The 19,957-nt window shown below is 47.4% G+C and overlaps 1 protein-coding gene across 1 annotated transcript; it reads right to left on the bottom strand.

Annotated features, from left to right (window-relative positions):
• Positions 1-217: 217 nt before the first annotated feature.
• CSAD (cysteine sulfinic acid decarboxylase) lies at positions 218-18,843 on the bottom strand. The gene is made up of 15 exons (XM_058742645.1): positions 14,154-18,843; positions 13,771-13,907; positions 13,383-13,509; positions 13,210-13,300; positions 12,745-12,851; positions 12,200-12,315; positions 11,633-11,712; positions 11,275-11,329; positions 3,641-3,757; positions 3,500-3,564; positions 3,152-3,233; positions 2,506-2,705; positions 2,247-2,298; positions 1,994-2,083; positions 218-1,104 (listed from the first exon to the last, which is right to left on the bottom strand). Exons 1-15 carry the CDS (start codon positions 14,281-14,283, stop codon positions 931-933), a joined length of 1,623 nt encoding a protein of 540 aa, XP_058598628.1. The 5' UTR covers positions 14,284-18,843; the 3' UTR covers positions 218-930.
• Positions 18,844-19,957: the final 1,114 nt, after the last annotated feature.

Genomic DNA, 19,957 nt, shown 5'->3' with positions numbered 1-19,957 from the left:
CACAGAATCTGAAGCAGGCTCCAGGCTCTGAGCTGTCAGCACAGAGCCCAACGCAGGGCTCAAACCCACTAACTGTGAGATCATGACCTGAGCTGAAGTTGGACACTTAGCCAACTGAGCCACCCAGGCGCCCCTCTTACACCTGCCTTTAGAAAAAAAAATTCCCATTCTCTATTATCTGGTTGAAAAGTAACAAACTTCAAAACATACCAAAAAATATAGTTGAAGTTTTAACTTTATTATTTCCCTATTATAAAAGTAATGCATATTCATTATATAATAAAAGGGGGGAGCACAAAAGGTATAAAGAATTTAATTATAAATTACCTATAATCCCATCCCAGGGAAAACTATTAACATTTGGCATATTTTATTTTATCAGTTTTTTCCCTATGTGTGTTTGAACATAGCTCAGCTATCACTATATATAAAGTCCTGTATCCAGCTTTTTCAATATAACATTAAATTAAAATCATTTTTTCTCATATCAATAAAAATCGTTTGTAAACATAATTTTAGCGACAGAGCAACATTCCATCATGTGGATGTACTATAGTTTAGTCTCCTAACACGCATATATATATATTTTTTGTTTATTTATTTTGAGAGAAAGAGCATGAGCAGGGGAGGGGCAGAGAGAGAGAGAGGGAGAGAGAGAATCCCAAGAAGGCTCCGCACTGTCCGCGTGGAGCCCAGTGCGGGGCTCAAATTCATAAACCATGAGATCATGACCTGAGCCAAAATCAAGAGTCAGATGCTTAACTGACTGAGCCACCCAGGCATCCCAACAGCAAATATTTCATAGAAGAGTCAGTGGGTCTACACATATAAACATTGTTAAGATCACTCTGCTCTTGATAACACAGGAAGGGAATACACACAAACAGTGAGGGTGAGGGGGGGTGTCGAGGCCAGCAGCAAGGAGGAGGCTCAGAGATCCTGGCCTAGCCGTTCCAGCTCATTGAGAAGGAAGTCCATATCGGCCCGGGTCAGTGCAGGGTTGGCCACAACCATACGGAAGAAGTTGCCCCGGGTCCCATGGGGCTGGTAGCCAATCATCATGGAGCCCTCCTTCACCATGCGCTCCTTGAGTACTGGGGCCACCTGTGGAAGGGGTGAAGGGAACTTCCAGCTACAGCCTCAGGTCAGGCTCCCCGAGATGTCTTTCCCTCTCACTCAACCACCTTCCAGAGGGAGTCCTCATTGCTCAGCTCCTGACCTTGGCCCCAGTTCACCTCTTCCACTGCATCCAACCTGCTTGGTCTTCTCTAGCTTCTGTATCATTTCCTACCTTACCTATCTCCAAGTTGTCATACAGGCCATTTTCTGACAAATTCTGATTGTTCCCTGACTCCCAACACTGCTTTAGTCCAACATCTAGCCTTCATCGTCTTTAACACCTTCTTCTCCTCTCTGAATTCCCGGAATGGTTGTGATCTGTACCTTGTGATCTACTGTGTAATTTACAAGATTGCATCAAACATATTGGTTTCAAATAGGTAACTCTAATTTTCGAAATAACTCCTCAAAGGCAAGAACATTCTTGTCCTTTCAGACCATCTGTAGCATCTAGTACCAATCTATCCTTAGGGACCAGGACATGACATATCTCCTTTCCTCTAGGAGGCCTGTCTGGACTGGCCTTATAGAGTTGTTCTGCCCCCAGCATCAGTGAATAAGGCCTCAAGCGTCTGTCCTGGGCCTGAGCACCCAGCAGAACTCCCACAGACTACGTACCGCACACTGGTGACTTCTCCCAGAACATCTCTCTCTGTCTTCCTTTTGCCTTCCAAAAACATACCTTATTCCCCATCGCCACCCCCACAGAAATGAGGACAAGCTGGTGCCCTTTTACAGTTCACGTCCTCACCTCAGGAGCAAACTAGCAAAGGGGCGTGCTATGTCATTCACAGCCAGCAGGGGGCAGACACACACCAGATGCATCACCATTCCCTCAACTGGGCTAACCAGAGCCAGAAAAGAGAGAACCTACCTTAGCCAGCCTTTCACTGTAATCTGGGTTCTCCTGCTTCCCCCGCAGGCTGGGGGGTACGAACCAGAAACACACGTTGACAAACTCAGGCTGGGAGGAATGAGGGAGGAGAAGGTGTGGGCTGTGGAAGGGGGGATGATCCCCTCTCACTGCCCCTCTTCTGCATCAGGGCTTTTTGTGTGGGACAGACTGAGGGGGGGAGGGCGGGGGGGGAGAGGGGCAGAGGGATGCCAAAGAGCAGACTTGGTCATACCTCTATAACCAACTCAAATCCTTCTCGCTTTTTCAATTCCTCCACCAGGTACCTGGAAACAGAGAGGGAGAAATCACAAATGGAGGAGGAAAAAGCAGCAGAGATACAGGAACAGAAGAGACCCAGAGAATGGGCCAAGAGACCCTGAGGGCAAGAAAAATGTGAGGTGCACGGGTGAAGGCGTGGGAACGGGGGTGGGACAGGACAGGACTGGACAGGGACCCCGGGAGAGAGGAACTCAGACTGCCGCCACTCCTACCAGGCAAGGGCAAAGGCCCGGTCCACACGCCGCTCCAGCCCCTGCCCGCCCTGCGCCTTCCACATGAGCCACAGCTTCAGACAGTCCACACGGCGGCCGCACTGCACCACCTTGTCTCCGGTGTCCAGAGCCACATCGTAGAACTTGTCCTGCTGGAAAAGGTAGCTAGCCTGGGAGCCGTGGCAGCGCCTGAGCAGGTTCTGTCGGTGGGGAGAGCAGGGGGGAGGACTGTCAGACCCCACACTCCCCACCAAGGTTCCCTCTGGAGCCGCACAGGGGGGCTTCTTAGCTCAGCCCACCCTTTCTGTCCCTGGCACCAGGCAGAACTCCTGAGATGGCTGCCAGCTGACTCAGGCCCCTTTCTCCGGGTATTCTCCCAACACCCGGAGTTCTCCCCAAACTCGGCCCAGGAGCCCTTCAATTACAACCTCAAGCTGGACACATTTTCCTTTGCATGAAGATGCGCTGCAGTGGGGGCGGGGGTGGGGAAGCACTGTAGGGGATTCGGGTGGTCGAAGCTACTCAGCTTCAGACAGGACGGTGAGAAGGACACAGCAAGGCCACGACCCTCTCTGACGTGGGACAGGGAGGAAGACAGAGGTCCAGGGTGAGAGGTAGGGTGAGGACGGGGGCAGGGCAGACCCACCGAGGTATCGCGGAGAAGAAGAGCTGAGCACTGCAGGCCTGCTGCGAGGAGTTTGTGGGGATTCCAGGCCACGGAGTCAGCCCTGGGGTGGGCACAGCAAAGCCGGATCAGCCGGCTCCTCCTCAAGCTACCCAACCAGAGCCCCCCCCCCCCCCCCCGCCGCTCCCCCCACTCTTCCACATCTCCGGTAAAGGGGCTTTAGTCTCATGCCAGCCCAGCAGTCTGCTCTCCAATCCCCCTTCCCCCAACCCCCTTCCCTCACTCCCATTGGAAGCTCCCTAGTCCAGGACTAGTCTCTGGAGCAAGGATTTGAACGGTGGGATTCAGGAAGTAGGTGGCCGTATGCACCTCTGGATCCCATCCAGGAGATGTCTATGTGTCTGTGACAACAGGACGCTCCCACCCCAGGCAGCCTGTGGAGCAAAAGGAATAACATGGGCCTTGGCCTTGGCTCGGCCCACCCCACCCTCAGGCCTCAGTCCCACTCACATCCACATGGAGCCACAGCCCGTGACGCTGGCACACATCAGCAATTGCCTCCAGGGGGTCAAAGGCCCCCAGCACAGTAGTGCCAGAGGTAGCACTAACCAGGAATGGCACAGCGCCCTGTGGCAGAAAAACAGGGGGGAAAGAGGCTGTGAAGGTATCGCAAAAGCTTCCAGAGGGGCGCCTGGGTGGCTCAGTCGGTCAAGCATCCAACCCTTGATACGGGCTCAGGTCGTGATCTCCTGGTTTGTGAGATGGAGCCCCTTGTCCGGCTCTGTGCTGACAGTGTGGAGCCTGCTTGGGGTTCTCTCTCCCTCTCTCTCTGCCCCTTCCCCACACTCTCTCTCAAAATAAATAAATAAAAACATTTTTAAAAACTGGGGTGCCTGGGTGGCTCAGTCAGTTAAGTGTCCAGTTTGGGCTCAGGTCATGATCTCACAGCTTGTGAGTTCAAGCCCCATGTCGGGCTCTGTGCTGACAGCTCGGAACCTGGAGCCTGCTTTGGATTTTGTGACTCCTTCTCTTTCTCTCTGCCCCTCCCCTGCTTGTTCTCTCTCTCTCTCTCTCTCTCTCTCTCTCTCTCTCTCAAAAATAAATAAACATTAAGAGAAAAAAAAAAACCTACCCAGAGCCTGGTGACGAGGCCATCTCGAAACTCTTATTGCAATGCCTGACCTAGTCCCTTTCAACCTTACAAAATGTTACCGTCTTCCTTAATATCCAAGTGAGGACACCGAGATCCAGAGCTGTTAAGAAATTTACCCCCAAGCTGAAGCTCCAGAGATGGAATTCAATCCTAGGTCTATCTGCTGGTCTATTTCCAAAGCTCATATGCTTTCAGAAAATGTTAATGTCTTACTGGAAGATCAAAACGGTATTTATAAAATTCTAACACTACAAAAGTTTGTGAAGAAATTGAATTTCTATTTTAAAAAAATATTTTTTTAACGTTTATTCATTTTTGAGAGACAAAGCATGAGCGGGGAAGAGGCAGAGAGAGAGGGAGACACAGAATCCAAAGCAGGCTCCAGGCTCTGAGCTGTCAACACAGAGCTCGACGCGGGGCTCAAACTCACAGACCGCGAGATCATGACTTGAGCCGAAGTTGGACACTCAACCGATTGAGCCATCTAGGCACTCCTGAATTTCTATTTTAAAAAAATACCACCAAGAAAAGCCCAGGCCTATATGGCTTCACTGATGAATTCTATAAAACATCTGAAAAAGAACTGATACCAGTTCTTCACAAAAAGTCCAAAAAACAGAAGAGGAACACTTGTGAATTCATCCTGTTACCAAAACCAGATAAAACATCACAAGAAAACCACAGGTGATATCTCTTTGAATATAGACACAAGAACTACAAAACGCTAGCTAATCAAAATCAGCAATGTATAAGGGGCACCTGGGTGGTTCAGTCAGTTAGGCATCTGACTCTTGATTTCAGGTCGGATCATGATCTTGCAGTTCATGAGTTTGAGCCTCACATGAGGCTCTCTGCCATCAGCACGGAGCCTGCTTTGGATCCTCGGTCTCCCTCTCTCTCTGCCCCTCCCACGCACTCTCTCTCTCCCAAAAATAAATTTAAAAACATTAAAAAAATCAGCAACATATAAAAAATTATACATTATGACAAAATTGATTTGTCCCAGGAGTGCAAGCTCAGAGTAGTACCCAAAAACCAATTAATGTAATACAAGTATCAACAAAATAAAGGAAAAAAAATACATTTCAATAGACACAGAAAAACATTCGGCAAAATCCAACACTCCTGCTTGATAAAACTACTCAACAAACTAGAAGGTGATGGGAATGTTCTCAACCTAATAGAGGGCAACTACAAAAAACCCCAGCTAACATCGTACTCAATGCTAAAAGACTGAAAGCCTTCCCCCCACGATCAGGAACAAGACAAGGATGTCCACTCTCCCCACTTCTATTCAACATGATACTGAGGGTCTAGCAGGGCAATTAGGTAAGAAAATAAAATAAAAAGCATCCAGATTAGAAGGGAAAAAAGCAAAACTATCTCTACTTAGAAATAACATAATATTGTATCTAGAAAGTCCTAAGGAATCCACTAAAAAAAAAACTATTAATAAATGAATTCAGCAAGTTTTCAGGGTATAAGATCAATATTAAAAAGTCAACTGTATTTTTATATATTTGCAATGAACAATCCAAAAATAAAATTAAGAAAGCAATTTCACTTATAACACTAAGAGGAAAAAATACTTAGGAATAAATTTTAAAAATTAGTACAAAACATATACTCTGAAAACTACAAAGCATTGTTGAAAGAAACCAAAGAATATCTAAATGGAAAGATATCCCATGTTCATAGATCTACCAATTGAACATAATCCCTATCAAAATCCCAGTTGGCTTCTTAGCAGAAATTGACAAGCTGATCCTAAAATGCATATGGAAATTTAAGGGACCCAGAATAGCCAAAACCATCTGGAAAAAGAACAAAGTTGGAGGGCTCATCCATCTTCATTTCAAAACTTACTACAAAGCCACATCAGTCAAGGCAATGTGGTCTATAGTATAGACGTGCAGATCAATGGAACAGAACTGAGAATCTGGAAATACCACCTCACATTTACTAAGGTCAAATGATTTTCATCAAGGATGTCAAGATACTGAGTTGGGGAAAAAATATTCTTTTCAACAAATGATGCTGGGACAACTGGATATCCACATGCAAAAGAAATTGTTGTCATACATAAAAATTAACTCATAATAAATTATAGAACTAAATGCAAAAGTTAAAAATATAAAACTCTTGGGGTGCCTGGCTGGCTCAGCCAGTAGCGCACGCATCTCTTGATCAAGGTCATGAGTTCAAGCCCCACATTGGGTGTAGAACTTACTTAAAAAAAAAAAAAAAACAAACTTTAGGCGCCTGGATGGCTCTGTCAGTTAAGCGTCCATCTTCGGTTCAGGTCATCATCTCACTGTTCCTGAGTTTGAGCCCTGCGTCGGACTCTGTGCTGACAGCTCTGAGCCTGGAGCCCACTTCAAATTCTGGGTCTCCCTCTCTCTCCGCCCCTCCCCCACTTGCTCTCTCTGTCTCCCTCTTTTTCAAAAATAAATAAACATTTAAAAAGTGTTTTTAAAATCTTAAAAAATGTAAAACTCAGGTGGGCATGTCAAAAATAAAAATAAAAACAAATTTATAACTCTTAGATGAAAATATAGGAATAACTCTTCATGAGCTTGGGTTAGACAAAGCTTTTGCATACATGACACCAAAAGCACAAGCAACCAAAGAAAAATTAGATAAATTGGACCCCATCAAAATCTAAAACTTCTGGCTTCAAAGGACACCATCAAGGAGGTGACAAGATAACCCACAAGATGGAAGAAGTTATTTGCAAGTCACATATCTGATAAGGGACTTCTATCTAGAACAGATGAAGAACGCTTACAACTGAAAAACAAAAGACAACCTAATTAAAAACTGAGCAAAGGATACAAATAGACACTTCTCCAAAGAAGTTCTACAAATGGCCAATAAGTATGTGGCAAAATGCTCAACATCATTAGTCATCAGGGAAATGCAAATCAAAACCACAGGGAGATAACACTTCACACCCACTAAAATCAAAAAGAGAAAGTAAAAAATAAAAAACAAACAAACAAATAAACCAATTAAATAATGGGCAGGGGTGCCTGGGTAGCTCAGTCAGTGGAGTGTCTGACTTCAGCTTAGGTCATGATCTCGTGGGTTGTGGGTTTGAGCCCCACATTGGGCTCACTGCTGTCAGCTCAGAGCTTGCTTGGGATTCTCTCTTTCTCTCTCTCTCTCTCTCTCTCTCTCTCTCTCTCTCGGCTCACTGCTGTCAGCTCAGAGCTTGCTTGGGATTCTCTCTTTCTCTCTCTCTCTCTCTCTCTCTCTCTCTCTCTGCCTCTCCCCTGCACATGCTTTCTCTCTCTCAAAATAATAATAATAATAATAATAATAATAATAAAAAACATTAAAAATAACTTTTTTTTTTTTCAACATTTTTTATTTATTTTTGGGACAGAGAGAGACAGAGCATGAACGGGGGAGGGGCAGAGAGAGAGGGAGACACAGAATCGGAAACAGGCTCCAGGCTCGGAGCCATCAGCCCAGAGCCCGACGCGGGGCTCGAACTCACGGACCGCGAGATCGTGACCTGGCTGAAGTCGGACGCTTAACCGACTGCGCCACCCAGGCGCCCCAAAAATAACTTTTTTTTTAATGGGCAGTGGGGGCACCTGGCTGGCTAAGTCAGTAGAGCATGCAATTCTTGATCTAGGGGTTGTAAGTTCAAGCCCCACATTGGGTGTAGAGAGTACTTAGAAATTAAATCATAGGGGTGCCTGGGCAGCTCAGTCAGCTGAGTGTTCAACTCTTGAGATTTCCATTCAGGTCATGATCCCAGGGCCGTGGGATCAAGCCCCACATCGGGTTCTGCACTAAGCATGGAGCCTGCTTAGGATCCTCTTTCTCCCTCTGCCTCTGCCCTTTCCCCCGCCACTGCACTTGCACTCGCTCTCTCTCTCTCTCTCTCTCTCTCTAAATAAACAAAATAATAATAATAATAATAATAATAATAATTAATTAATTAAATTACATTTGGGCAGAGGACCCGAATGGACATTTTTTTCAAAGAAGACAAGCAGATGGCCAATAGCCACATGAAAAGATGCTTAACATCATAAATCATCAGGTAAATGCAAATAAAAACCACAATGAGATACCACTCATACCTCTCAGAAAGGCTAGAATCAAAAAGATACATAGAGATCTTGCCATTAGCAACCATGTGGATGGATGTAGAAGGTACAATGCTAAGTGAAATAAGTCAGATGGAAAAGACAAATACCATATGATTTCATTTATATGTGGGATCTAAAAAAAAAAAACCAAAAGAAAGAAAAGAAGAGAAGAGAAGAGAGAAGAGAAGAGAAGAGAAGAAAAGAAAAGAAAAGAAAAGAAAAGAAAAGAAAAGAAAAGAAAAGAAAAGAAGAGAAGAGAAAAGAAAAGAGAAAAGAAAAGAAAGGGGCGCCTGGGTGGCTCAGTTGGTTGAGCATCTGACTTCGGCTCAGGTCATGATCTCGCAGTTTGACAAGTTTGAGCCCTGCATCGGACTCTGTGCTGACAGCTGAGAGCCTGGAGCCTGCTTCAGGTTCTGTGTCTTCCTCTCTCGCTCTGTGCCCCTCCCCCGCTCATGCTCTGTCTCTCTCTACCTCAAAAATAAATAAAACATTAAAAAAAAATTTTTTAAATAAAGAAAAGAAAAGAGAAAAAAGAAAAGCAAAGCAAAGAAGAGAAGAGAAAAGAAAGGGACTCTTAAATACAGAAAACAAACTGGTGGTGGCCAGAAGGAAGGTGGGTGGAGACATGGGTGAAATAGATAAAGGGGATTCAGAGGTACAAACTTCCAGTAATAAAATAAAGAAGTCATGGAGATGAAAACACAGCATAGGCAATACAGTCAACAATATTGTAATAATGCATGGTGACAGATGGTGACTGCACTTATTGTTGTAAGCACTGAGTAATGTATAGAATTGTTGAATCACTACGTTGTACACCTCAAAGTAATATAACGCTGTTAATTATACTTAAATTTAAACAAATGAGGCCAAAAAAGAGAGAAATAACAAGTGTTGTTGAGGATGTGGAGAAACTGGAACACTCACACCCTGCTGGTAGGACAGCTGGTGTAGCCACTTTGAAAAACTGGTGTAGCCACTTTGAAAAACAGTCTGGCGGCTCCTCAAAAGTTAAATACAGAGTTACTGTATGACTCAGCAATTCTGCTCCTGGTACATAACTGCGAGAAATGTAAACGTATGTTCATGCAAAAACTTGTACACAAATGTTCGGAGCAGGATTACTTGTAATAGCCAAAAAGTGGAAACAACCCAAGTGTCCATCAACTGATGAGCAGATAAGCGAAATGTGGTCTATTCCATACAATGGAATATTATCCAGCAATAAAAAGAATGAAGTACTGACACACGCCACAACAAGGATGAACCTTGAAGACGGGGTGCCAAGTAAAAGGAGTTCATCACAAAAGACCGTGCATAGTGTAAGTCCATTTCCATGAGAAATCCAGAACAGGCAAATGCACAGAGACACAGAGTAGCTTAGTGTTGCCTAGTAGGAGGTTTGGGGAAAACGGGATTGATGGCTAAAGGGGGCGAGGTTTCTTTTTAGGGTGATGAAAATGTGCTAACATCTATTGTAGTGATGGTTGCACAACTCTGTTAAAAACCATTGAATTGCAGGGGTGCCTGGGTGGCTCAGTCAGTTAAGCGTCTGACTTCGAGTCAGATCATGATCTCACCATCCTTGAGTTCAAGCCTTGCGTCAGGCTCTGTGCTGACAGCTCAGCCCGTGGAGCCGGCTGCAGATTCTGTGTCTCCCTCGCTCTCTGCCATTCCCCCACTCACATTTGTGTGTGTGTCTCTCTCTTTTTTAAAAATATTTTTAAATTAAAAAAAATGTTTAATAAAAAATAAAATATAACAAAATTTGTAGAGATAGTGCCACAAGGCAGAGCATAGGGAATCTAGTCAATGACACTGTAATAGCGTTGTTACGGTGACAGATGGTAGCTACACTTGTGAGTACAGCCTAACACAAACTCGTCAAATCACTGCGTCGTACACTTAAAACGAGTGGAACATTGTGTGTCACCTATACTCAATTAAAAAATATATATATATGTCCATGCATGGGAAAAGCGTTTGAACGCTCAACTTACCAAGAAGCTATAAAGAGAGCAAAGAAGCACTTTAAAAGATACTCAACGTCATTAATTCTTAAGGAAACTCGATCACAAAATGATATCACTACGTAGTTATTAGAATAGAAAACCAACAAAAACAAAATTAAAAACCCCTCCAAATAAAAAAAAAAAAATTTTTATAGAAAGTGCCAAAATGCCCTCCAAGGTGGCTGCAGTGATTCACACGGGCCCCCAGTCAGTGGGGAGTGCTGGGGCCTCCACATTTCCCACTGCTCGGAGCTGGCACAAGCCTCACCGCTGGTCGCCACAGCTTCCTGGGCTTCTCCCTGCACAGAGCCTCCCAGCTCACAGAAACCTTCCACGCTGTACTTAGGTCCCCAGCATCTTCCTTCTGGTGCCACCCTGGAAACTCCACTCAGTGACTCAGGTCTGCTCCTGTCTCTTCGGGTCCAGTCCTGCCTATGGGTCTCGGCAAAGTCCCTGAGAGCAGCACAGAGTGTCCTCACTCCCACTCATCACTTTAGCCCATGGGGGAGATGGGCACCAAGGTCAAGAAGAGGAAACAACAGGGGCGCCTGGGTGGCTTGGTCGGTTAAGCGTCCGACTCCGGCTCAGGTCATGATCTCACGGTCCGTGAGTTCGAGCCCCACGTCGGGCTCTGTGCTGACAGCTCAGAGCCTGGAGCCTGTTTCAGATTCTGTGTCTCCCTCTCTCTCTGCCCCTCCCCTGTTCATGCTCTGTCTCTCTCTGTCTCAAAAATAAATAAACGTTAAAAAAAAATTAAAAAAAAAAAAGAAGAAGAGGAAAGAACAGTGCCTTCAGTAGGGAGAGCCCAGAGAACCTTCCAAGAAAAGACCAAAGGGTTCTGCTCCACTGTCCCAGCGCCCCTTACTCACTCACCTCAGCCTCAGCCAGACTGATCTGCCTCTCCAGATCCTCAGGCATCATTTTCCCTCTGGAAAAGAAAACTGAGTGGGTAAAGAAGTATTGGGTTTTCTCAGCTAGGAGGCAGACCTGTTGAGAACAGGGTAATGTGGGGTTCACTATGCAGAGGCCACAATGTTGATCTTTCCCTAAGGGGAGTGAGAGGATCTCAGGGGACAGGGCTAGAGACACTGGTAGACAGAAGTGGCAATTCTGTAGGAACAGCGGGGAGAAAAGCCCACTTGGGGCATGGGCCTGAGCCCAGAACTTCTGGCAGCAGGAAGGTACACTGTGCCACGCTGGGTCTGAGCCATGTGAACGGAAGGACCTTCACCTCTCATCTGTCTTGACTATCCAGACACTGTCGGTGCCAAGTCCCAGAAAAGCAGCTCCCTTCTTAATGGAGTAATGACACTGTGGAGAAAGGCAGAGGGCGGATTAGGCTGGGGGCAAGAGGGCAGGGAGGATGGGGAAGGGAGAGACTGGTAAATGTGTGAGCCCCAGTAGATGAGACCTCGTAGACTGGGGCTTCTCAAACGTTCCTGTGCCCACAGATCACCAGGGTGTCTGGTTCCAATGCAGATTCAGATTCAGTATGTCTGGGCTGGGGCCTGAGATCCGGCATTTCGGACAAGCTCCCAGGTGATCCTGATTCTGCTGGTCCACAGACCACACTCTGAGTAGAAAGGGTGTGGACTATGTCCACTGCACTCATTGTCCCTTCGCTACCTTCAGACAGAAGGCAAGGTGAACGGAAGCCTTTACTCAGCCCTTTTGATTGGAAGGGAGCACCTCTGCCTGGGGGCAGGCTGGCCCCAGAAGAGATGGGTCTGGGCAGGCTGACTCAGCTGGCTGAAGATTAGAATCAGGAGGCCCAGGGTAGGTCTGAACCTCTTCCCACCTCCTTTGATGTGAAGAGCGCCAGGGGTGGCAGTCCCCGGAGGCCCCTCTGCTTGCAATCCGGGTAGCGCTGATAGCGGGCCAGGTTCATGGCATACATGTTGGAGATGGAGCCACCTGTCACGGGGAGAGTGGCAAGAGGGAGGAGCACTGGGTCAAAACTGGAGCTTGCTGCCCCTGACCTCTCCACCCAGGAGAACTGATCAAAGAAGCACGAGACACTGGCTCCCAGGGCTCTGCAAATGGCCTACTGACAACACAGAACAGCCCCAGGATCTGCAGATCCCCCTGACTACTCCCCTCCACGTCCTGGGCTGACCCAGGACGGTGCCTCCCCTCCCCAGAGCAGGCACTGGAGTGCTGATCCCATGGACTGCTTGGCAAACATGAGGATACAGAGGACTGGGCAGCTTCTCTCTGGTTTGGCCCAAGCCCAGCTGGAGAGGAAACAAGGAAGAGTCACCCCTCCCTGCACAGAGCATGAGAATAGTGGGAGAGGAGGAACCCTCAAAAAGGCCAGAGAGAGGCTTCCTCCTTCTCACATACCAGGACAGAAGACCCCATCCCCAGAGCTCCAGCCCACCAGGGCCCGGAGTTTCTTCAGCACCTCTTCTTCCATGAGTACGAACACCGGGGCAATTTCATAAGTGTACCTGCCAGGAGAGGGAGGGATGAGAAGGGAAAAGAGGAGGGAGGGCTGGCCAGGTCAGACTCTCAGAGGAGTAGAAAAAGGAGGTGGAGACACTGAGTGAGGAAAGGTCCAAAGGGAGGAATGAGCTGGTGACAAAGAGCCAGAGAAGCAAGAATGAAGAAAAACTGGGGTCAGGAGGCATGCGAAAGCTGGGAGAAAGGGAGCCCAAAGGGTACAAGGAGAAAAACTGCCAGTAGAGATGCCAGAAAACAGGGGGCAGGGGGTGGGGAGCAAAACCGTTCTCCTCCTTCCCCCAGGGCTATGTCTCCCCGAAACCCAATCCTTTGGAAGGTGGGGGAAGGGGCCTTGGGAAGACTCACTGGCTGGTGTTGAGGCTCTCAGTGATAACGCGCCCGGCCAGAGAGTGGGGATCCAACCCTGAGAAGAGCTGGTTGAAGAAGTGCGGGTGACCTGGACAAGGGGGGCGGGGAGCTCAGAGTGGAGTTGCCGGGGCAAACTCCGGCCACTCCTCCCGCCACGACCCAGGACCCACAGGTCTTCACGCTATAGCGGATCACCGCCCGGCACCGCGCCAGGATCTGCTCTGGTGCCTCGCCCTGGCTGCGCAACTCCAGATCCAGAAGCCGCTTCAGCTCCTCTGGCTCCTTCCACTCGCAGACCTAGCAAGAGAAGCAGGGGATTCTGGGGGCCCGTGGACACTCCACCGACTGGCTGCCCAAGCCACATCTCAACTTGCACTGAAAACGAGTTAGAAATATTTCCAAAGCAACTCATGAACCAGGGTAAAGACGGTGTGACCCAGGATAGAATCCCTGAGGCACCCAGTGAGACAGTGATGAATTCTGGGGAGAAGCCTGGTGGGAGGAGGACAGTTCTGAGCCAGGTGTGATGCACGGCAGGAGGAGGGGGAAAGGACCCACCTTCTCCGAAGCACTGGTCCCTTTCCGAATGACCTCATCCACCACAATCCCAAACACATCCCGGAGCAAGGCTTCGGCAGCCACCGGGTCCCCATCAAGGGAGAAGAGTGGTTTCGAGTCAGCCATCAGGATAAAATCTGTGAGCAAAGCAGGAGTTATTCCCTACTCAGCCTGTGTACTCCACCTGGAACTGACCAGCAAGAATCCCAACCCCTATAACAAGCCTATGGCCCCAGTCCTGCAGTCCAGTCCCAGCCTTCACTGTACAGACAAGGGCAAGTGAGGGCCCAGGGAGAAAGTCAGTAGCAACAGCAGGAAAGTTCGTGGTGAGCAGGTGGAAACTCGTGGCCACTGCCCACGCAAGGCAAAGACGAGAGGCGTACCTTTCCACTCAGGTCTCCGTTCAAGTGAGCCAGAGGCAGGGCACACAACTAACTTTGAGAGTGTTAGGACCAGGACAGCAGAGGGGGTGAGGTATAGGCAGCAGTCACATGACCATGAGATCACTCTCATGACCCTTGCCCCAAAGACTTACAGATTTGGGACAGGGACAGCGGGTTAAGTCCCTGAATAATCATTAGCTAACATGAAGAAGGGGGAGATGAGATGACAGGCAAAAACATTAACATCAGGGTTTAAGAGAACAGCCAGAAGGACTAGAGAATGAGAGGGCTGAAGTGGGACCTGGCTGCGACCACGACCACAGGGAGGACATGGGGAATGTTCAGCAGGGAGATGAGGGCAGCCGGGGCAGGAAACTGCCACAGGTGACCCTGGAGACCGAGGGGGAGGGAGCCTGAGAGAGAGAGACAGGTGGAGGTGAAATGGTTTCTCTCTTTGCATCCCAACCCCCAGAGGCTTTTCAGACCCATCCTGATTTCCAAAGTCCTCTCCTAGAGCGGGAAGAAAAAGGGGTTATGTTGAGGAAGCATTTTGTTAAACAAGTGTCATCCTGTGCCCCGCAGGCTGAGGGTGCTCAATACACAGAAAGCCATTGTTTGAAGTGAGCACCAACTGTGTTCACGACAGGGTGCTGGGGACTGAGAAAGTCCCCCTGTCTGCTGGGAGGACACAGATGCACCTGCAACAGTCACAGCCCAGGGCAGGCTGGATGCGGCCCCCAAGGGCTATTGAGGAAAAGAGGAGATGGGTGGCGGCTGAAGGCCGGGGAAGATGTGTAGTGGGACTGGGGCTGAATCTTGAAAGTGGGCAGGAGAAATGGGATTGGCGAAAGTGGGGGATGGGGGGTGGGGAGAGGCATTCGGGGACAGGGGGCTGCCATGAGCTAACATGGGAAAAGAGTATGGAAGGTCAGTGAAGGCGCCAGGCTGGCTGGAGGGAGGTCTGCAAAGATGATATGGGAGCAAAGGCAGGGTGGGCAGGGCTGCATGATTATGGGGAGGCTTGAGTGCCACCTAGGCCCAAGGATCTGGATTTTATCCTGCAGAAAACAGGAGGCCATTGAAAGACTCTGTGGCATGGAATAATGTGATGAAAGTGACGCTCAGAAGACCAGTATATGGCACAGGGTTGCAGAATTAACAGGGCGTTCCTGTAAACCAGGCAAGAAGTGATCCACATTTGAATAAGGGTGGCGTGGATAGGAAAGGATAGAGGACTGAGGAGGTCAGCCCAAAGTTCTGATGAACTGCTAGAACAGAAAGCAGATTCAAGAGTCAGGGTACAGCTAAAGCCTTGTGATGGGCTCCATTCCCCATGGGAGAGAATGTTCGGAGAGATGGTCAAGGAGAGAGGGGAAATCCAAGGCTTAGGAACCCTCGCCCCAAATGAGGGGGCGAGAGGATCCAGGAAACATGAAGAGGAACCTTCCTCAAAGTGGGCTGCTCTGATATAATCTGTCAACAGCTGCTGGAACCCCGCGCTAGTTGAAAACACAGGTTCAAGGGACCGTAGTGGTCCCACCCTTAAACTTTCCCTCAGCAGACTGGGTTTGGGGAAAATAGGAGAGCTGACCCAGGCCTTGCGAATGAAAGAGTCAATCCTTCATCAATGTCACTTTAGCTCTCCTGACAGGTGGCAGCTGTGTGGTGTTTGGGTGGAGAGACTTGAGGGAGAGAAGCAGAGAAAGACAGCACTTACTATATGCCACACTCTGTACTTAATATGTATTATCATCATCTTTGCAACTGTTTAGGGTAAGTTTATTACCCACATTTAAGGTTTTTTTTAATGTTTATTTTTGAGAGGGGGGTAGGGACAGAGAGAGAGAAGGAGACACAGAATCTGAAGCAGCCTTCAGGCTCTGAGCTGTCAACACAGAGCCCGACACAGGGCTCAAACCCACAAGCAGTGAGATCATGGCCTGAGCCAAAATCAGACCCTTGACCAAATGAGACACCCAGGTGCCCCTATTACCAACATTTAAAGGTGAGGAAGAGGTACCTCTAAGATTCCAGAGGTACTATGTATATCACTTGTTGAGATCATGCAGCCGGCATGTGGCCAAGCTGGGTCTGAACCCACGTGTGTCAGGCTCTGAGGCCCCTGCTCCTAACCATTATGCTCGATTGCCTCTCACGCGGCTCTCTCGGGCACTGAGTTTGCTGTGGTGCAAAGACCACTGGGCCAGAAGTGAGAATGTTTCAGGGCCTCAGTTTCTGTAAAATAAGGGGTTTTCAAGAGAGAACCCCCAAGGCATCTACTGGTGTTCACAGGAGCTCAGTGTGGGTAGAAAACAGGTTGCCAGGTTTGTAAGGAGGGAACAGCTAGTGAGCAACGAGAGACCCCTGCCAGGAGGGAGGCTTTTCCCAAAGCTCGGAAGAGAGGGTCTACAGGGAAGACTGTGTGTGGCCGCCTTCCCAGCACCTGCTTTACCCATTCCACCTCAGTCATGGCTCAGAAATGAAAACTGGAGGTGAGGGCTCTAGCACTCCCAGTGTCCTCCAGGGATAAACGGGGAGATGAGACATCACTACCCTTGCTCCCCATACGCAATCCTGCCCTGGGAACCTTAGAGAGGGAAGGGCCCCTGCCTGCAAAGAGTTTTTCTTTTTAAAAGGAAGAAGGACAAAAGCAAAGAAACATGAATGGAGTTAGGAATAGGGCCTTAGCCCCTAGCTGAGAAGATGGTGGTAGGAACAAGTAGCATTTGTTAAAAAATTCACAAGTTTCTTCCAATTTCATGGGATCTCTAGTCCATCGACTCCTCTAACCATCAACTCCCACACCTGTATTCCTTTCACTTTTGCAACCCAGATTGTATGTTCTGTCGTTTCAACCACTCTTTGTGCAAAATCCTCAACCCCCCGGCCCTTTGGTGCTTCCACCAAATCCACCCGGTGAAACCCCAATCCAATTGGCCAGTCCTTCTCTTACCAAATCCACCAGGACTACTGGATTCTGCTACTAAAAGCCACCCAACCATTCAAATCAACATCGCTACAAATTCATGGTCTCCGTGCTCATTCCAATTAAACACAGCAGGTTAAACACCTACGTTTACCACTCTTCCTTCCTGAAACTGCTAAAATTGCATCAGTGAAATTTTAAAGCCGGGAGAATAAAGCAAATGAGAAGAGAGACAAGAGGTGAGAGATATCATTAATCATAGATGATAGAAAGCAGATGAGAAGTGGTAACTGGTTTAGCAAATGGCAGAAAGTCAAACCAGTGTGTCCGCAGAAGGCCATGCCAATGGGAAACGAGCTGGTTCTTGGGGCAGAAGCCCAGAAGGGCTCAGGAATTAAAAACACCAGCCATCTTGGAAGGCAGGAAGGAGTTGTGTAAGTTTGTGTACCGAACAGTTAAACCCGCACTCTCCTCCCCCAACCTGTTCAGCCGGGAAACTCTCCTTCTTTCCCCCGACTTCCAAAGAAAGCAAGAGATTTGTTTTCTAGAGAAAATGAAACAGGTAGGGTGGGACTTAGGGAGGCCAGGGAACCACAGCAGGTGAGTATGAGGCATTGCACTGAGTGGAGGAGGGTGAGAAGGAAGTGACTATCACATCAGCTCCTTTCTTCTAACCAGCATTCAGAACCAGTGGCCAGGGGTGAGCCTTCTAGGGCCAGGAGACTAGAGGATTCCTCTCCAGAGAAACTGACCTTGATAGCCCCAGAGAAAAGACCTCCTGATGCTCTTATCTCAGTCTTCACCTGATCACCCGGTCAGTGGTGCCCACAAGTCAATATGGCCTACCCATGCACTTGGGCCTTCTAATACGCCTGAGTGCCTCCCTCTTCGATGGGAGCGGCCAGCCAGCCAGAGTTACCAGACCCTTGAGAAAAGCCCCTAACCTGAACCACAGACGTAAAAAGACAAACTGAAAAAAGGCATTTGGTGGAAGAAGAGAAATGCAGGGTGAAGAAAGCCTCAAAATTTCAAGAAGATACTGCATTCATTAAAAAATAGGTCGCCCTCAAAAAGGAATACTCAGAGAACATGAAGAAGCTCTAGGATTTTAAAAAATATGACAACCGAAATGAAAAATTAGAAATAAAAGGAAGCCAAGAAAATCACACAGAAAGATAAAAATATAGAGATGGATAAAGAAAAGAACTTTAGATCAATCCAGAAGGCCCAATAGTCGAGTAATAAAAGTTTCAGAAATAGACGGGGGGAGAAAAGGAGGAAGGAAATCAAAGACATCTGTAAAGAACAGAAAGATTAAATTTTTTTTTTACATTTATTTATTTTTGAGAAAGAAAGTGAGACAAAGCATGAGCAGGGGAGGGATAGAGAGACAGAAGGAGACACAGAAGCTGAAGCAGGCTCCAGGCTCTGAGCAAGTGGTCAGCACAGAGCCTGATGCGGGGCACGAACCCACGAACTGTGAGATCATGACCTGAGCTGAAGTCAGATGCTCAACCGACTAAGCCACCCAGGTGCCCCAAAACAGAAAGATAGATTAAAAGAATCCACTGAATGACCAAAACAAAGACAGATTATAATATTATTTTAGAACAACGGGGGATCTGAAGACTTCCAGAGATAAAACAAAACAAACAAATACACCAAAACCAGGTCATAGACAAAAGACAGGAGAATCAGACCAAATCAAATACCTCCAACACAGGAGAGAGGTGAAGGGAATCCCAGGGACTGTAATGAAGGCAGTAACCATATTCAGAGGATAAAAGCACTCAGTTTTGTGTTATCTGCCCTCTGGATACCCCCCACCCCCACCGCCTCCAACTTCCTCCTTCTCTTCCTCCCTTCCTTCTTTCAGTATTTGTTCAGTATCTAGTACATGCCAAGCACTTTGGTGGCCACTAGAGGTACAATAGAGAGCAAAAGACCATAGCCCTAGGGGAACCTGGCTGGCTCAGTCAGTGAGTTCAAGCCCCATGTTGGGCATAGTGCTTACTTAATTAAAAGGGTGGGGGATGGAAATGCCATAGCTCTGTCATGAAGCTCACAGTCTAAGCAAGGTCACTGGTGAGCCAACTCTCATGCACAGAGGTGGTTTTGTTTGGTTTGTACAGTATGTTTTGTTTGTTTGTTTACATAATCTCTAGGCCCAATGTGGGGCTCGAATTCACGACCCCAAGATCAAGAGCCACATGCTCTGCCAACTGAGCCAGCCAGGTGCCCCTGTTTTAAAACTTTGAAAAGTGATTGACAATACTATAACTTCCAGCTCCTCGTGAAAAAAATCAGAAGGCCTGGCAATCATCTGTAGTTGGAGTTGACCCTTTATTATTATTGCAGTTTTGCATTCATTATGCTTTCTTTCCGATTTTTATTTTTGAGTAAGCACTATATTCAGGTAGTTCAAAAATCAAAATATATAAAAAATATTAATAGTGAAGAGTCTAATCCCCAACCATTCCATGTGCCCCATTCCCCCTTCCACTCCCACAGGTAACCATTTTTAATAGTTTCTTGGGTAATCTTTCAGAGTTTTTACTGTAAATACTAACAAATGTGACTATGTATTCTTACTTTCTCTCTTTTCACACAAATGATAGCATATAATCACTGATTTGTACCTTGTTTTCTTTCAGTTAACAATATATAGGTGACCTTTTATCAGCATATATAGAACTTCTATATTCTTTTTTTAAGTTTATTTATTTTGAGAGAGAGAGAGAGAGAGAGAGAGAGAGAGACAGTGCAAGTGGGGGAGGGGTGGAGAGAGTGATAGAGAGGGAGAGAGAGAAGATCTCAAGCAGGCTCTGCACTGTCAGTGCAAGCGCAATGCAGGGCTCAAACTCTCATATCACGAGAT

The sequence above is a fragment of the Neofelis nebulosa genome, chromosome 8 (genome assembly GCF_028018385.1).
Source record: "Neofelis nebulosa isolate mNeoNeb1 chromosome 8, mNeoNeb1.pri, whole genome shotgun sequence".
Lineage (NCBI taxonomy): Eukaryota > Metazoa > Chordata > Mammalia > Carnivora > Felidae > Neofelis > Neofelis nebulosa.
The sequence above is the reverse complement of the archived record's forward strand: the minus strand, read 5'-3'. Positions and strand labels throughout refer to the sequence as shown.

Bases quoted from the DNA above. Each gene is read 5' to 3' on its own strand.
- CSAD (XM_058742645.1), bottom strand. From the start codon at position 14,283: ATGAGAGTGATCTCATGGTCATGTGACTGCTGCCTATACCTCACCCCC. The intron at 13,510-13,770 runs GTGGGTCCTTTC...TTCTCTTGCTAG, and splicing joins GGACCAGTGCTTCGGAGAAG to GTCTGCGAGTGGAAGGAGCC. The intron at 3,565-3,640 runs GTGAGTGGGACT...TTTGCTCCACAG, and splicing joins GGCTGTGGCTCCATGTGGAT to GCTGCCTGGGGTGGGAGCGT.